This window comes from Dipodomys spectabilis, unplaced genomic scaffold (assembly GCF_019054845.1).
Source record: "Dipodomys spectabilis isolate Male_0828 unplaced genomic scaffold, ASM1905484v1 ptg000147l, whole genome shotgun sequence".
NCBI classification, from domain to species: Eukaryota; Metazoa; Chordata; class Mammalia; order Rodentia; family Heteromyidae; genus Dipodomys; species Dipodomys spectabilis.
The window spans coordinates 16,849,837-16,866,879 of NW_024870824.1; the positions used below are offsets into that span (position 1 = coordinate 16,849,837).

A 17,043-nucleotide genomic window follows, 5' to 3' on the forward strand; every position below is an offset into this window, starting at 1 on the left:
CCTCGGGGAAGGGAGGGAGGGAGGGGATGGTAGGGGGAAAACAATGGAGGGGGTAACAATGTTCAATAGGAAGTGTACTCATAACCTCACTCATGTAACTGTAACCCTCTGTATAGTAGCTTTACAATAAAAAAAAAAAAAAAAGAAGGAGTGGGTGTGAAAAGAAAGGTATTTCAGCCGGAAGGATCCATCACTTCCATCCCAGGGGACCACTCAGAGGCAGGCAGGCACAGGAGAAAGATTATTACAAGGTTTATTGGAGGAGCTATATTTCCCCTGGAGAGAGACCACATGGTGACTCCACTATCTAGGTAGCAGCAGCGTCTGAGGGTCAGAAGTGAGGTAGATGGGGTCTCAGGTGGGTTTGAGCAGAGAGGGGGAGGGACCAGCTGTATGGCAGGAACTCCAGGGCAGAGAGGAGCTCAGGTCTGAATGGAACTGAGGACCAAAGGTGGGCATAATGCTTACATCAGCTCTGTAGAATTTTAGAAGTAAAAATAGCTTTGGTTCTCAGCTAGTAGAATTCCTTTATGTTTCTAGGTTAGGAAAAATAAAGAGAAATACAAATAACAGGCTAAATTTATATTCCATTACTTTTCCCACTAAACCATACTTACCAAGCATTGTTACACTATTTAGCTACAGAATCTAAAAGAGCTTTTTTAGTTCCATTTTTTTGAGGCAAGAAATATAAAGAAAAAAAGCCAGAAGTGGCGCTGTGGCTCAAGTGGTAGAGCACTAGCCTTGAGCTGAAGAGCTGAAGGACAGCGTTCAGGCCCAGAATTCAGGCCCCACGTGACCTGACCCCCCCCCCCCCCCAAAAAAAAAAAAAAAAGAAATGTAAGTAATTTTTTTTAAGCTCTTATTTGTCTCTGCCAGTCAGGAAATGACTCACCTTTTCTTAAGTTTTCCTTGAGTTGAGACTGGCCGAAAGTAGACCAAGAGGTGTGTGGTATGGTTCCCATTGATTGGATGGGACAAAAGGTAGTGTATGAGACTGTTTAGTGCAAGGCTTCATGCTTATGGGCTCTACTATCAATTGAAGTCTGAGCAGCTGTTTGCATTTACTTTTCATTTTGAAAGAAAGCAAAACATCTATAAAGGGTAGGATTAAGGCAATGTGAGGTTACTAGGTTGAGTTTTCACTTTGTTTATATTATTTTTCCTGAAAACGATTAAGTCTGAAGTAGCCAGTGTAGGAGCTACTCTACAGATGAATTGAGTCTGTTTTTTCCTGCTGACTTGCCCTGTCTTACACAAAATAAATAAGATTTCTACAGTTGACTTGGAATTTTTCTCCATGTTTATTTATCCTCTTGGGCTGTTACTGTTAGATCTGAGAATGCTATACTGAAGAGTTCTTCCAGGTCATCTGTTATTGGTTCTTAACCAGGAGAAATACACCATTATCCAGATAGCTTTGAAAACTTGAATGGGATTTGGTAGCTAGTATGTAGAAAATTTTAATGACATTTGCCAAAAATGTCAGATTTCCTGAAGCATGTTGGAAGGTCCTTAATCCTTTTGATAAACATTGAGAGATCAGCCCTCTGTTACTTTACAGTGGGAATGAGGCTTGCCCTTTAGGAATAGAGTTGCGTATAGATAGAACTGAAAGTTTTAGTTTTTAGTAGTACTGGAATTTGAGCTCTCAGCTTTGCTCTACTACTTGAGCCACTCTGCTAGCCATCCGGTTTTTCACTTTATTGTCTCATAGTTTATAGTACTTTTCATGATATACATGGAAGGGGGAAACAAAACCTCTCTAAAACCTATTGGAAAGACAGCCACTGCTTTTTTTTAAAGTTTAGATTTTTATTTGTGTAAAAGTACATGTATTCTCTCTCTATATTATGTATTTGCATAGATGTCACATACATACCCTATTATATTCAATCAGCAAACATTGCTAAGGTTCCAAGGACTTTAAAAGTAGATCTATCTGAAACAGCAGGTGCAATTTTGAATTATAATATTTGAACAATATGTGACACTTATCATTTGAATAATTCATAAGTGAAAAATTGGCATGCTTGACCTTCTCATTATAGGTGCTTTATAATTGTGTATTATCATTCTGCGTTACATTTCTGAACTTCCTTGTATGTTTTTCCACTACAGGACACCTCCATTTGTCTGTTAATATTATTTCTTTTTTCCCAACTGTCAGGTTTAATAACCTTTTCTTCTTTTTCACAGTTTGTACTTTTTTTTCACTTCAGTGTACTACCATCGTAGTATATTGAAATACAAATGAGAAAATTTAGTGTTACTGGTATAGGGTACGATTTAAAAAAAATGTGTATGAGGGGCTGGGAAGGTGGCTCAGTGGTAGAGCGCTTGCCTTGCATGCCTGAGGCTTGCCTTGCATGCCTGAGGCCCTGGGTTCAATTCCTCAGCACCACATAAGAAAAAAGAAAAAAGCCGGAAGTGGCGCTGGCCACGAGTTCAGGTCCCACGACTGGACCTCCCCCCCCCCCAAAAAAAAAAAAGTGTATGAATGTACCAACATATAATGTTAAATAATGAAAGAACTGATTTGAGGAACTAATACAAAAATTTTACTTGAAAAAAATCTAAATAATTATGAAAACTACACCATAAATCAGCATGAAAATAATGAGTATGCTAAAATGGAAGTAATTTATAAAGTAACATCAATAATACGGTATGCTAAGCAAAAATTATGCCATTATTCCCTTTGTAAAGGATTTACTCTTTGTAATAAACATCAGGTGGATCCCTCTTCTGGCAACCAGTGGACTATGAGATGTCCTTAGATTATGGGCTACTTCCAACAGCCTCTACCCTGTCTGGGCTGGAGTTACTCCTTTCCACCACCATTATAAAATGATCTGAGAAAATGCCAGCCAGCTGCCATGTGCAAAGTAATGCAAGAGAACAAGAGCCCATTTCTCAGGGTGATGGCTGCCAGGGCTTTATATATTAATTATCCCAAACTCATCATTTGCACCCATCTTATAGAAGAAAGGGAGGCAGGGTTCTTTGCCGAATCCTGCAAGCTCTTGGTGGAGCTGGATGTCAAGAGGCAGTGGCACCTTCAGCTCGGTAGTGGGGTTCTTGAGGTTCTCAGGCACCTCAGCCTCTCCATGGACAGGTTTCCCATTGTATTCAAGTTGCACATGTCTTCAAAACCTTGCTGCTCCATAACCTCTATCTTGGGGATAGAAAGGTCTGAGGTAGCCTCAACAGCAGGGGTCTGGGTGGTTGCCAGCATCTTGTCCTAGCGCTCTGTGTCTTCACCTGCAAGATGTTACAGTAGTTCCTTCAGCTCCTCATCTTTCCCCCTCTTCTCTGTGGACAGCCAGCCTACACACTCAACTTTTCTCCTGATACAGATCATCTAGGACTTCTATGTGTTCTTTATAGAAAACTATGGACTCTTCAATGGTGATGATGTGTTCTGACAGCTGGCTGCCTCAATGTTGAGGTCATCCACTTGATTCTGGTAGTCTGCCTTGTCTGACAGGTTGCAGATGAAGCAGAGCTTTTCAGCTTCTGGGGCACCTGTGTGTCCTGGTCTGTCTCCCCAGAGGGGAAGAGGCCTGGCACTCCAGCTTTCTCTAGCACTGGGCTGCCAGGTTGGCAAGGCAACCACAACAGGCTTGCTGCTTCTACAGCTGCCAGCTGAGCTTCACCTTTCTTTGATTCTCCCACATTGATTTGTAGGTTGTTTAGATCCTCTGGGACAGTCACACCACGGGTAATTGCCCTTTTACTCCTTCCTACTGTTTTTGTTTTTGTCAGTTGTGAGGCTTGAACTCTGGGCCTGGGTGCTGTCCCTGAGCTCTTTGGCTCAAGATGAGGCTAATTGGAGATATGAGTCTCTCAGACTTTCCTGCCAGGGCTGGCTTTGAACCATGATCCTCAAATCTCATCCTCCTGAGTAGCTAGGATTATAGACATGAGCCACCAGCATCTGGTCCTTTTCTACTTCTTTGCTAAGGGCTTCACCTTTCCCAGGGAAGGTCAGGAAGCTCAACTGGGCCCACAGCTGTTTGTTCTCATGCCTTGTTGCTTCCAGACACTTCAGTCAGAGTGTCTTGTAACTTTTGAGGTACTGTCAGGCTCTCCAGTTTGGTGTGCACCTGCTCTTTCTTCAACTGTTCCAGCAGCTAGGTCTGCCTCAGCAGGTGCTGCTGCAGGGCCTCCTTCTCTGAGGTCAGCTGCTGACTAGAGGCCATGTGCTAGTGGTTCTCAGCTCCTGCAGATTCTGAGCTGCTTGGCTCTTTAACTCATTCATCTCTTTCTGTTCTTCTGACTTCTCCTCCAGCTGATCTAGCTTCTGCTGATGTTTCTTCACCTGCTGTTCTGAGGGTAGGATGCTGGCAAGCTCCTCCTCCTCACTGCTCAGCCTGTGGAAAGCAACCTGCCTCTAGACCAGCTGATCTTTCAGCTCTCGATTTTGCATCAGTGTGCATCTCATGGTCTCATGTTCTGTTGTCTCGAGGATCTTGTGCTGATCCTCAGCATGCTGATCCCATTGCTCAGTCTTCTTCTCCAGCATCCACAGCCACTGCTGCTGCCCCAGGTTCTGGAGACTGAGGCTCTGGTTCTCCTCCCCCTGGATGTGAATTTGTGTCTCCAGGTACTTGAGCTCCTTCTGCACCTGGAAGACCTGGGCCTGCAGCTGTTGCTCAGCCTGAGATGACCCTTCAGGGAGCTGCAGGGGCAGCATCTCTTGACAGCTGCTTTCTCAGTCCTACCAAGTTGGTCTCTATGTCCAACACCTGCCTCATCCCTTGCTCTCTCTCCTCTTTCAGTTGGCTCATCTGCTCTAGGAGGTGTCTCTCTCCAGCTTTAGTTCTGTCCCTAACTCTTTCATGTTGTCTGGTTGTCTTTTCAACTCTGCCTGCTCTCCTAGTGCTTGTTGAGGCTTGTGAATTTTGATCTTCACGTCAGCCTTCTGTGTCAGGAGCACTTCCAGCCTCTCCTGCAGCTCAATGTTGTCTTCCTCCAGGTCTTTATAGCTTTTGGCCTTTGCCTGGAGCTGCATGCAGCTCCATGTCATTCAGGGCTTCAATGCACTCTAGGTTGTTTTTGTTGGTCTTATTCTGCATGGTGGAGACTGCAGACAATGTCATCTCTAGCTCTGTGTTGCACTGCTGTGAAACTAGCTAGCAAGCAGCTAGCAAGACTTTTTTGTGTTCCAGTTCTCTTTCATTGGCCACCTGTTACATGTGGGCCAGGGGAGATTGTAAATCTAATTTTTCTGACACCAGCATCTGTATTGCTAGCTTGTGGAGTTCCAGCTCTGTTTTCAGTGCTTCCTGCACACAGATCATCATCTCATTCTCTTTCCTCTGTTGATCCTGCAGGTCTTTCTTTTCATGTTTCAGTTGTTGGATCTCTCTCACTGCAGAGCTGCTGGTTTTTTTGTATTCTGTTGGAATCCAGGGCAAGCGCCAGGTGTTGGCTGCACCTTTCCAGATCCTCTGTGTTATTGAGACCTGTGACCCTCTTGACCCTGGCAGCTCTGACTGTGTCCAAAGGTGGGGGAGGCTCAGGGTCTGTGTGGTCTTTGGCCGCACCCTCAATTGAATTACAGTCCCCAGTGGTGTTATCTTAGAGTCACCTCCTTTATAGCTTTCCTCTTTTTCTGGGATTGTGCAGGTCCATCAGGTCAGTTCCTCTGCTGGAATTCTTGCTAGTTTCTTTCCTGCAGCTAATGTTGTTTTTTTGTCTTGTTTTGTTTTTGTCTTGTTTGCTCAGACATACCAGCACTAGGACAGGGAAGAAGTGTGTGCATGGTGGGGTGGTTGTGTGTGTGTGTGTGTGTGTGTGTGTGTGTGTGTGTGTGTGTGTGTGTGTGTGTGTGTGTGGTGTGTGTGTGTGGTGGTGTGTGTGTGTGGTGTGTGTGTGTGTGGTGTGTGGTGTGTGTGTGTGTGTGTGTGTGTGTGTGTGTGTGTGTGTGTGGCATGGGAGGCACATTCCTAGGTTCTCTAAAATTACCTCTATTCTTGAAATCACTACCAGTTAACTACTTGTACTGTATCTCCAAAACCACCTCAATTTTCTTATCACCTCTCAGTACCTCTATCCTCTCAACTGCTGCTAGTGGTGTAACAAGCAGCTACTAGGCAGCATTGAATGTGTGTGTGGCCTTTGAGTTTCATTGGTCAGAGAGGAATATGAAAAAGGGGGCTTGGTCAGAATCCTGTGATTCAGGCAGAATGGGTGGAGTCATGATGAGAGCTTCTCATACAGCTCCATCCCCCATGCAACCCTATTTGGTTGGGCACCGGTTCTTACTGTGTAGGTAAATAGTTTTACAAGCCACCTTTTTGGCCTCTGTGATATAACTGTCTTCACTTGGAGAATGTATGTGAGTTCCAACAGGCTGTCACCGTAGACCTTCCTGAGTTGTACATCAACATAACCAGTCAACCCTTATCCCAGGATTCAGAAAGTAGATGAGCTATCATAATTTCCTCTTCATTTCCAGTTGCTCTTCAGGAAGTGACACTGAAAAATACAGCTGTCTACCACATCTAGTTTCTTCAGATCTTCACTGCATGCAGAATTATCTGTTTAGTTCTGACCATATTTGTGGACACTTGTATTCTGCAGGGAACCATACAGAACTTATTTTTTTCTACTGATTAGGTTCATAATGGTCTTGATACAACTTGCTGTCCTTGTTGCCCTGGGACATCATGGGTCCAGGGCTCCTCTCCATGAATAATGGCTTTGCTGTATGCAACACATCTAGGCCATACATAGCAAATACTTTCTATACTAAAGGGAATTTGAATCAGCAGAAATCTGTCTTCTTTATACATTTCACTGAAATCTAACCATAGCACATACACGTTCCACACACTTTGCCTGGTGATCCTAGAGGATTCAGAAACGCAACCATGGATGGAATGCTGCTCTAGAATAAAGTCATTGGAGTTTTCAGTAAGAGTAGAGATGCATGGATCTGAAACAAATGATTTTGCAGGAAACCAGGGTTACTTTATGTAATAAATCCCCTTCAGGACAAACTGTCACTGCTGTCAGTGGAGACAGATGATATATCTGGGCTGGCAATGCATACTGAAGATAGGCTGTCACAAGTATAGATGCTTATCAGAAATGTAATGAACCAAATCTCTGAATCTGCAGAATTATTTTTCAGCATTCATCTGTCTTTTAAGATGGCTGGCATTGCACCTTGAGACATAGCTGTAGGTTCATTGAGGATGGTTTTTTTTTTTCCACTTCATATTTTTTGGCATTCTTGTTCATAGACCTTGGCCAGCGTTTTTAAAGGTCAAATCCTTGCCACATTTCTAATCTCACTGACATCACCTTTTCAGGACACTCCTCTGTACTTTCTTGTCTATCACATATTTCAGGCTTGATTCTTCACAGCTGCAATTTTTAGTGAGTTTTAATGTATGAGTTAATTTGACCCAGAGTATAAAGTATGTGGCATTTTGTAAGTCATTCTAAAGACTCATTTGAAAAAATAATGAAGGTAAAGATAAGATTTTAATTTGCGTATGGATTGGATGTTTATGGTTTTAGGGAATTGGAACTTTTGTCAAGGATTAATTTCATAATTCATAATTAATTTCATAATTTAGAATTATTAAGAAGTTAGAAAAAAAGATTTTTTTTCCCCAAGGAAGTGGAAATACTGTGGGAAACTTTTATCATATTGGGATTAACTGAATCTCATAAAACCTGCTCCAGAGGTAAATACTTTTAGACCCAATGTAGCAGTGTGTCTACTTCTTTCTCTATATGGAGAAATGGGCCTAGAGCAATCAGAATTCATACTAAAAATGCCAACATTAGCTAGGCACTGGTGGCTCATGCCTATAATCTAGGCTGCCCAGGAGGCTGAAATCTGAGGATTGTGGCTCAAAGCCAGGACCAAGAAGGAAAGTCCATGCGTGTCATTATCTACCAAAAAAGCTGAACATAAAGCTATGACTCAAGTGATAGAGCACTAGTCTTAAGAAAAAAAAAAAAGCCTCCAGACTTCAAGACCTCCCCCAAATACTGGAAACAACAACAAAAAGCCAACAGTTATTTGATGAAAAGTACATGCTAGTAAATAATTTAGTAGAAGGAGAGTAGCTTTATCCAGAGGCATTTGATTCTGTAGAGAAAGGGTCTTGGACTTAATCCAGTTTTATACTTGGAGCCTTAAGGTAGCCTCTTCTTTTGATGACTCTTAACTTCTCTTTCTCATATATTATTACTAAGAGGATCAAATTAGCATATTTGTGTCAACTGTAAAATATCTTATGTTTACAAGGTATTCTGATTTTTCTAGGAAAAGCCAGCCAAAGTCAAAGTGGAATCGGCTTCGGATGTCTCTTCCAATAGCTCTGTTACCTCTGAGCAAAATTTCTGTAATGAAAATGACTCCAAAGTGACTCTGGAGAACTCAGAAGCTGTAAGCCAGCTCCTAAATGTTGTTCCTCCAAGAGAAGTGGGTGAAGAGAATGAGTGGGAGGAAGTGATTGTCTCCGATGCTCATGTTTTGGTCAAGGGAGGTCCTGGAAATCGAGGTACAGCAGTCACTAAGGCACCAGTTGTCAAGAATTTTGTGAAGACTGAGGTTACTCTGGAAACACCTGAGAATGACAGTCCCCGACCATACATACCACCAGCAGCTGAGGGTTCCAGCACCTCCAGTCCAGTACCTGCTTTTAAAAAGCCTACAGGGTAAGCCAGTACAGTTACATATTCTCATGGCAATGTTATGCAAATGCCCATATTTGCCTTGCACATTATCTTTACAGCATTGCTGATCTCAGGTCGTGGTCCCTATTTTGGAGGTACAGAAACCAATGCCTAGAGACATATATCAATTTGCCTTAACAATCTCCCATCCATGTATTGCTGTCAGATTCCTAGTACATCTTTTATTGTCAGTCTCCCTAAAGCACTTAACTAGAATCTGGCTGGTACAAGTATACAGTGTTAGCAGCTATGAGTCCAATCCTAGATAGAGAATTTCAAAGAAGAACTCTTATAAAGACATTCTTCCCAGTGCTGATGGCTCACACCTGTAATCCTAGCTACTCAAGATGCTGAGATCTGAGGAGGATCAGAGTTCAAAGCCAGCCCAGGGAGTAAAATTGGTAACATTGTTATCTCCAATTAATCAAAAAGCAAGAAGTGGAGCTGTGGCTCAAGTGGTAGAGTACTAGCTTTGAGTGAGAAATCTTAGGGACAGCACTCAGACCCTGAGTTTAAACTCTAGGACTGGCATCAAAAAAAAAAAAAAGCTCTAAAAAGAACCTTTTTCTAGTGGTCAGAGAACTCAGGTCTAGTTTTAACTGGCTTCCATTTAACTTTGGGCATAGTCATTTCATGCATCTTCCATGTTCCTGAAAATCTTTGAGAAGGATATTGAAAAATCATAACCTAGCCCAGCACCAGTGGCTTATAATCCTGGCTACCCAGGTGGTTGCAGAAATGTCTGTAAGACTCATTTCCACTTAACCAGCAAAATTGCTGCAGGTGTGGATCAAGTCATAGAGTGCTTAAGTTTGGGGCTTTTCCCCCTTATTCCTTTTTTATTAATGGCTTAACTGGAGTCTGTGTGTACCTCTTTCTGAAGATTATTGTGTTCTTGTAAGTGAAGGCTCCTTGTTTAACATCAGTAGTTCTCAACTAGGAATAACTGTGCCCTCAGAGGACATTGGCAATTCTTAGGAGGCTTTTTTTTTTTTTTTGGTTGGTTGTGGGGCCTGAACTCTGGGCCTGGGCGCTATCCCTCAGCTCTTCAGCTCAAGGCTAGCCCTCTACCACTTCCAGTTTTTTTGCTTATGTGGTGCTAAGGAATCAAACACAGGGCCTCAGGCATGCAAGGCAAGCACTCTACCACTGAGCCACCTTCCCAGCCCTTAGGAGGCTTTTTTTTGAGTGTTAGAACTGCAGAGGGGTTTGCTGCTAGCATTTAGAGTGATGAAAGCAACCTAAGCGTCCTCTAATACACAAGAAAGGCTCCCCAGACAAAGAATTGTCTGATAGTACCAAGTTTGGTTATATTATGAATTTTACATTTTACAGTCCTGTTGTTGAATAAAAAATAATATTCACATGGTTCGACCTCAAACAAGTACAAGGAACTCAGCTAGCTGGGCACCAGTGGCTCACACCTGTAAATCCTAGTCACTTAGGAGGCTTAAGATCTGAAGTTCACGGTTCAGAGCCAGCCATGGACAGGAAAGTATGTGAGACTCTTATTTCCAATTAAGTGCCAGAAAAGGAAGGAAGGAAAGAAGGAACAAAGAAAAAACAGCTGGAAGCCATGGATCAGTTGGTAAGAACACAAGCTCAGAGATATGGCCAAGGCCCTGAGTTCAAGCCCCTAGGACCAGCAAAAAACAAACAAGCAAACAAAAATGTTTTATTGAGCTACTCAGGAGGCACATAGGAGAAGAGGCTCTGTTAGGGATGTGGGAATCAGTAGAAGAGGTTTGGGCTAATAAATAGAATACATAAAGATGAATATGGTTGAAATAGTTCACATGTATGAAAATAGAACAGTGAGGCCAGTTAAAGTTATATTGGGAAGGGAGATAAGGAATGATAGAGGATTGAGATTGATTGGTATACATTGGAATACATTTGTGGAAATGTCACAGTGGAACACTCCCCCCCCCCCCCTTTTTTTTTTACAACTAATGTATGTTAATAATTTTCTTTTAATTTCCCTTCCACCCGTCCATTTCCCAGAATCAGTTTGTATTTCTAAGTTTCTTATTTTTAGAGATAATTTTAAGCGTATATAAACATGTGTTTATATACTGTCTAAATCTTGCCCCCCTTTTTTTAAGCAATATACTTTGGAAGTGATGTAGTATCCTTGGATGGAGTTGTGAACTTCAGACCTTTTGTTCATGACATGTGAATCACTTTAACATATGTTTTATAGAGCCCTTCCATGGTACTTGTGCTCAACATTAGCACTGCAGAGGGGAAGAAAACATAAACATTGTTCTCCAGGGTCTCTAGACTGCCTTGTGTGGGAATTTTGATAGACTTTCAGCAAAATTAGATGCTATAGTTATAATACTTGTTGGTACTACACACTGTGGTCCCTATTTATACCTTTGTATGTTTGTAATGACCTCAAAATATAGGTAGTTACTTCCCCACTTATATATTAAAATCTTGAGATGAACAGAGGAGGAGTGAAATTACTTGCTCAGAGTCATAAAGATACATAATGGTTCTATTTGGACTGTCCAAAGCCAATAATGGAAATTGCACTTTGGTTTTCATCTACTTGGTCCAAAAATTTCAGACGCTTTCTGTCTTTTTTTCAGAGTTGACCTACTCAGCACTGGGCCCAGAGCTACAGAGCTTAAAGGCAGAGCACGGGGCAAGCCCTCATTACTGGCTGCAGCAAGACCCATGAGAGCAATTCTGCCAGCCCCAGCCAGTGTGGGGCGAGGTAGCAGCATGGGACTGCCCAGGGCCAGGCAGACTTTTCCCCTGAGTGGTAAGAGCTGATTCAGACCTGGGAAGAGAGGCTATCCCGTGGGAATGGGAACAGGAATCGGGATGGAGAGGAGAGATACGGAAACTGAGTACACTTTGGTTATCAGTTTGGCTACTGATTCTTACAGATAAGACTTCCTCCATGAGGACTTGTGGCCTGAAGCCAAGCACACTGAAGCAGCTAGGCCAGCCCATCCAACAGCCATCTAGTACTGGCGAAGTGAAGGTAAGCCCCACTCCTGAGAGGGAGCTTCTTGAAGTTCTGCCTATGGCAGAAGACAGACCTCAGTTCTTAGACTAGTAGACCTCTAGAGGAAGTTAACGTGAATGATTTTAAGTTGCTGATTTTCATAAAGTGAATATATTTTATTTTTACATTTATTTATTCATACATTCATTTATTTATTTTTATTGGTCCTGGGGCTAGAACTCTGGGCTTGGGCATTATCCCTCAGCTCTTAAGCTGAAGGCAAGCACTCTACCACTTGAGCCACAGCATCACTTCTGGTTTTCTGATTAGTTTATTGGTGATAAGAGTCTCACAGAGTTTCCTGCCCTGGCTGGCTTTGAACCCCGATCCTCAGGTCTCAGCCTCCTGAGTAGTTAGGATTACAAGCATGAGCCACCGACATCCGGCTTTAAATTTATTTTAAAAAGGTTTTAAGCCTATTATTTTAAAAAATTATAATTCAGAAAACAATAAAAAACAATACAAAAGTATCCAAACTCTTCTGAAACATTTGTTTCATATTAGCCCATTTTGCTTTATCATTTGTGTTCACTCATATGTCCCTTGCATATGTGTACACATGTGTACGTGTGTGTGTAAAACATCTAAGTAAAAGGTAAGCCACATAGGCTTTGCTCCTCAGTGCTTCTGTGTATATTTCTTAGAAATAAGGATAGTCTTCTATATGTGAAGTTGGAATAAGGACACTCATTGATAGCTATTAAACAGTAGGGTAGAGGGGATGGGAAAAAAATAAATGAGGTGGATCTGACCAAACTATAGTGTATGTACGTGTGAATAAATGAAAGTCCTCTGTATAATCAATATCTGCTAGACAAATGAAACACGGGAAAGTGAAACAGGATATGTTGGGGGAACGTATAACCTATGAGAGTGGGGAGGACCATCCAAGAGGATGAATGAGGGTGATTATGGTCACACTTATAAGCATCTCTGAAAATAGAACAGCGAAATCTCTTGAAAATATCTTTTAAGAAGTGGGGAAGGGATAATGATAAAAAGAGATGGAAGGAATGAACTTGATCTCTTCTTTGTACATCATGGAAATGTTCCAGTGAAACCCCTCCTATGTACATTTTTTTTAAAAAGAACAGATTTTTTTTTTTTTTTTTGGTGGCGGGGTCTGAACTCTAGGCCTGGGCGCTGTCCCTCAGCTCTTCAGCTCAAGGCTAGCGCTCTACCACTTGAGCCATAGCGCCACTCCCAGCTTTTTCTGCTTATGTGGTGCTGAGGAATCGAACCCAGGGCCTCATGCATGCAAGGCAAGGACTCTACCACTGAGCCACCTCCCCAGCCCAGAACAGGGATATTCTTTCGCTGATGTGTTCATTCACAATTCATATTCAGATTTTTTTTTAGTTTTTTGTACTCTCAAAGTTAAACTTCTGAATAGTGTTTAAAGCTAGAACCGTCACCTATATGATTGGTTGTTATGTTGTTGTTTCTAGGTCTAAACATTGTTGCAACCTCCATTCCTCAAATGTTGGTGCCTGTCCAATAGACAGTGAACAATACTATTGCTACTTGCAACTGTAGGACTCAGGCCAATCTTAGAGATTGTCAAATATGAGTAAAAAAATGTGCCTTGGGATAGTGAAATAAAGGTATAGGTAGCACTGAAAGGTACAAAAAAACTTTGATGAATTGTTTGTGCTTTTCTTTATAAACCAAAAACACATGGCTTTTATCCATGTACTAGTTTGTTGCTTGTATTCTTTTATTCAGTTTATTAATACTAGATATTAAGAATTCGATTTTTCAAAGCATGCTTTAAGTTTTATTGTTGAGAAAGTGTCATATTTTTTAATCTCACGTTGGCTTGAAACTCAGAATAGTTTTTTTCTTTTTTGCTAGTCCTCTGGGTGTAGGCACTGTTCCTGAGCTGCTTTTGCTAGCACTCTACCTTTGAGTCACAGCACCACTTCAGACTTTTTCTGTGTATGTGGTACTGAGGAATCGAACCCAGGGCTTCATGAATGCTAGGCAAGCACTCTACCACTAAGCCATATTCCCAGCCTTCAGAATTCTTCTAACAAACTCTCCTTGGTGCTGGTATTAAAGGTGTGTGCTACCATGCCCAGCTTTTTTAAAATTTCTATATGGCCAGAATAATTATCAAAATTCCTTAAGCCAGATATTATAGCCTAGTAGTACATATTAAAAATGTGATGAGCCAGGTTTTGAAGGTTCAGACCTATCATTCTAGCTATTTGTGAGGCTTAGAACCAGAGGTTCAAAGCCTGGCCAGTCAGTAAAGGCCATAAGACTCCCATCTCCAGATAACCAGCAGAATTCCAGATTAGGGGCCCAAGTGATAGAGTGCCAGCCTAGCAGATGTGTAGTCCTAAGTTTAAACCATGTACTAGGAAAGAAAAGAATGGGGGTCAGAATGAAGTTTTGTTCTTACATGGAGTTATCTTTTAAGTTTCCTGTTTGCAAATGTTCAACCCTTAAACTAATTTTATAGTTGCCTCTCAGTGGATTTTGGCCTGTTTAGAAACCGTAGTGAACAGGGCTGGGAAGGTGTCTCAGTGGTAGAGCGCTTGCCTTGCATGCCTGAGGCCCTGGGTTTGATTCCTCAGCACCACATAAGCAAAAAGAAAAAAGCCGGAAGTGGTGCTGTGGCTCAAGTGGTCGAGTGCTAGCCTTGAGCTGAATTGCTAAGGGACAGTGCCCAGGCCCAGAGTTCAGGCCCCATGACCGGATCCAAAAAATAAAACAAAACAGTAGTGAACAGTTTCTAAATTAGAGAGAACTGGTCTGCCATCTCCCTGGCTAGGTGCTCTTCATCAGGTAACTTGTGTTTTAGCAGTTCTAAATTTTTTTGTGACAGGAATATCACCTGGCTTTACTTTTAAACAGCTGCTTTGTTTGCTACTCACAGGTGGCAGCAGCTCTGAGTGTACTGAATTTGAGACTCTTGACAGTCTCTTCATGTGTATATACTCTGTTACTTGGATAACCCAAAGTCTTATAAGTAGTTTCCTTTTATCAGCAGCATTTGGGGATTGAGTCATACACTCTTTTGCTAATCTTAAGTCAGTTAACAGGTACATGAAATCTGAGAATCAACTTGTATTTACTGTTACAGAATAATTTTAATTTAGAATGTTTTCTTTCCTTTCTAGTTTTATAAGCAAAATTAAACATAAATTTTATCAACAGTGGTAAAAGGGGAAAGAACTATAATCTTCAACTCATCTATGACATTTTAGTAGTCTTTCAAACTTCCTATTGTGCTAGCACTATCCAGCTGTACATATTTGTACATAGCTATTATCTGTCTTTATCACCTACAGTGATTGTAAATTTGATTCATGATGTTTCTGATTGTGGTATATGGAAACTACACTGAAGTTTGGCAACCTCTGGACTTGAATCTCAGTCTTTGGTGTGGTGGTAACTGCCAGCTTGCAGTCTGTTAGGGGTGTAGCTTGACCAGTTCCCTCAATAAACTATTTCCTCCAGTGCTTTTCAAGTCATGGGACCTTTGGAATTTGTCTGAAGTTCAAAAGTAGCACTAAATAACTTGTTCTGATCCACAGCTACCAAGTGGCTCAAACAACAGGACGCCTCAGGTGAAAGTTGTAGAGGTCAAGCCTGATATATTCCCTCCATATAAGTACAGCTGCACGGTCACACTGGTAAGTGTGTAGCTGTGGTGGTGAGCTGACAAAGAAAATTTGCACCTGTGGTGGGGGAGAGGGCAGTGGTAGTGAGTCACACTGGTAAGTTTGTAGCTGTGGTGGTAAGCTGACAAAGAAAATTTGAACCTGTGGTGGGGGAGAGGGCAGTGGTAGTGAGGCAAGGGTCAGATAGAAGTGTTGAAGATACATCATCCATAAATGATAGCTGCTAAGCGAATCTGTTATGTGAAAAGCAGATTTTGAGGAGGAGTTTCCAGATGGCTGTAAAGCAGAGACTAACTAAAATGGATATTCTTATTGCAGTAGTCAGAGATAAGAATCTTGTCTGACACTGGCATTTGGAACTTTTAAAAATTATTAAGTACAGGGTACAGATAAGTTTAAGTGATAACTGCACTTATTTTCCTCCCTAAAACATAAGCATATTCGAAAGAATTCTCTTGAAGTGGTTAAAAAGTATTCTTTTTTTTGGGGAGGGTCCAGTCGTGGGGCCTCCTGAACTCTGGGCCTGGGCGCTGTCCCTCAGCTCTTCAGCTCAAGGCTAGCGCTCTACCACTTGAGCCACAGCGCCACTTCCGGCTTTTGGTTAAAAAGTATTCTAAGGAAGTAACTCATTTTATTTAGCTCGGCATTTCCCACAAGAATTTTTCCTCTCCCTTTCCTTTCTTTTTGTTTTTTGTTTTTCTCCTGATTCTGGAGCTTGAACTCCAGATTTGAGCACTGTCCCTGAGCTTTTCTGCTCTACCATTCAAGCCACAGCTTTTGGCTTTTGGATTGTTTGTTGAGGATAAGACCCTCATGGACTTTCCTGCCCAGCTTCCCCTTTCATTTTTAACATGACCCATACCAGCATTACATAAATTAACTGTGACTCCTGGGTCATCCTTTTGCAAGGTAAGCAGCATGGAGCAGCAGAATAAATATTAGTCCAAAAATAGTTTCAGCTCTGTTGCTAGCATGCCTTATGACCCTGGATAAGACCTATCTTTCTCTGATCTGGTTTCACCATCTACAAAATTCTGTATTGGTTTAGGTACTTTTGAGGTTTCTGTCACTTAACATTCTTTAGTTCTGTTGAACCTTAGGTAATGGCCAGATGGCAGATTCTCTGGCTGATTCAAGTTGGATGGACAGATTTGGAAAGAATAGCTAGATTTTTAAACCTTACTTGATAATGGCAGACAGGTTTAGAAAGAATCTTTCATTCAAAAAATGTTTATTAGCTAAGTGTGATGATACATAGCTGTACTCAGCTATACAAAAGACTGTTAGTCATCTTGAACCCAGGAGTTCAAGGCCAGCATGAGGCTTGGACTTTTTTTCTTCAGAAAAAAGGAGGGTGGTTCTTCAGCACCTGTTTGTGTGCCTTGTTATGGGAGTCTAGAAATTCAGGAATTAGTAGTCAGGAATTGTTGAGCAATGATGTTACTTTTTTAGGATTTGGGCCTGGCTACATCAAGAGGCCGAGGAAAGTGCAAGAATCCCTCTTGTAGCTATGTCTACACCAACCGGCACAAACCTCGGATTTGTCCCAGCTGTGGTTTTAACCTTGCCAAAGACAGGACTGAGAAAAGCACCAAGGCTCTTGTGAGTTCCTTCCCCTAAAATATCCCCCAACCTTGTTTGTGAACCTGTTTTAGAAAAAATTTTTAAAAAGGATGTTTTAAA

The 17,043-nt window shown here is 41.7% G+C and overlaps 1 protein-coding gene across 3 annotated transcripts in view; it reads left to right on the forward strand.

Moving 5' to 3' along the window:
* Hmgxb3 (HMG-box containing 3) overlaps positions 1-17,043 on the forward strand; it is a 62,681-nt gene that overhangs the window by 27,303 nt on the left and 18,335 nt on the right. The window contains exons 7-12 of one of the 3 annotated variants that reach the window (XM_042692209.1): positions 8,294-8,416; positions 8,513-8,688; positions 11,304-11,479; positions 11,607-11,704; positions 15,274-15,372; positions 16,813-16,962. In XM_042692209.1, the coding sequence (XP_042548143.1) occupies positions 8,294-8,416; positions 8,513-8,688; positions 11,304-11,479; positions 11,607-11,704; positions 15,274-15,372; positions 16,813-16,962 (822 nt within the window). Of the gene's footprint in view, positions 1-8,293; positions 8,689-11,303; positions 11,480-11,606; positions 11,705-15,273; positions 15,373-16,812; positions 16,963-17,043 lie in introns of all 3 variants that reach the window. The other 2 variants (XM_042692211.1, XM_042692210.1) reach the window with 2 other exon arrangements.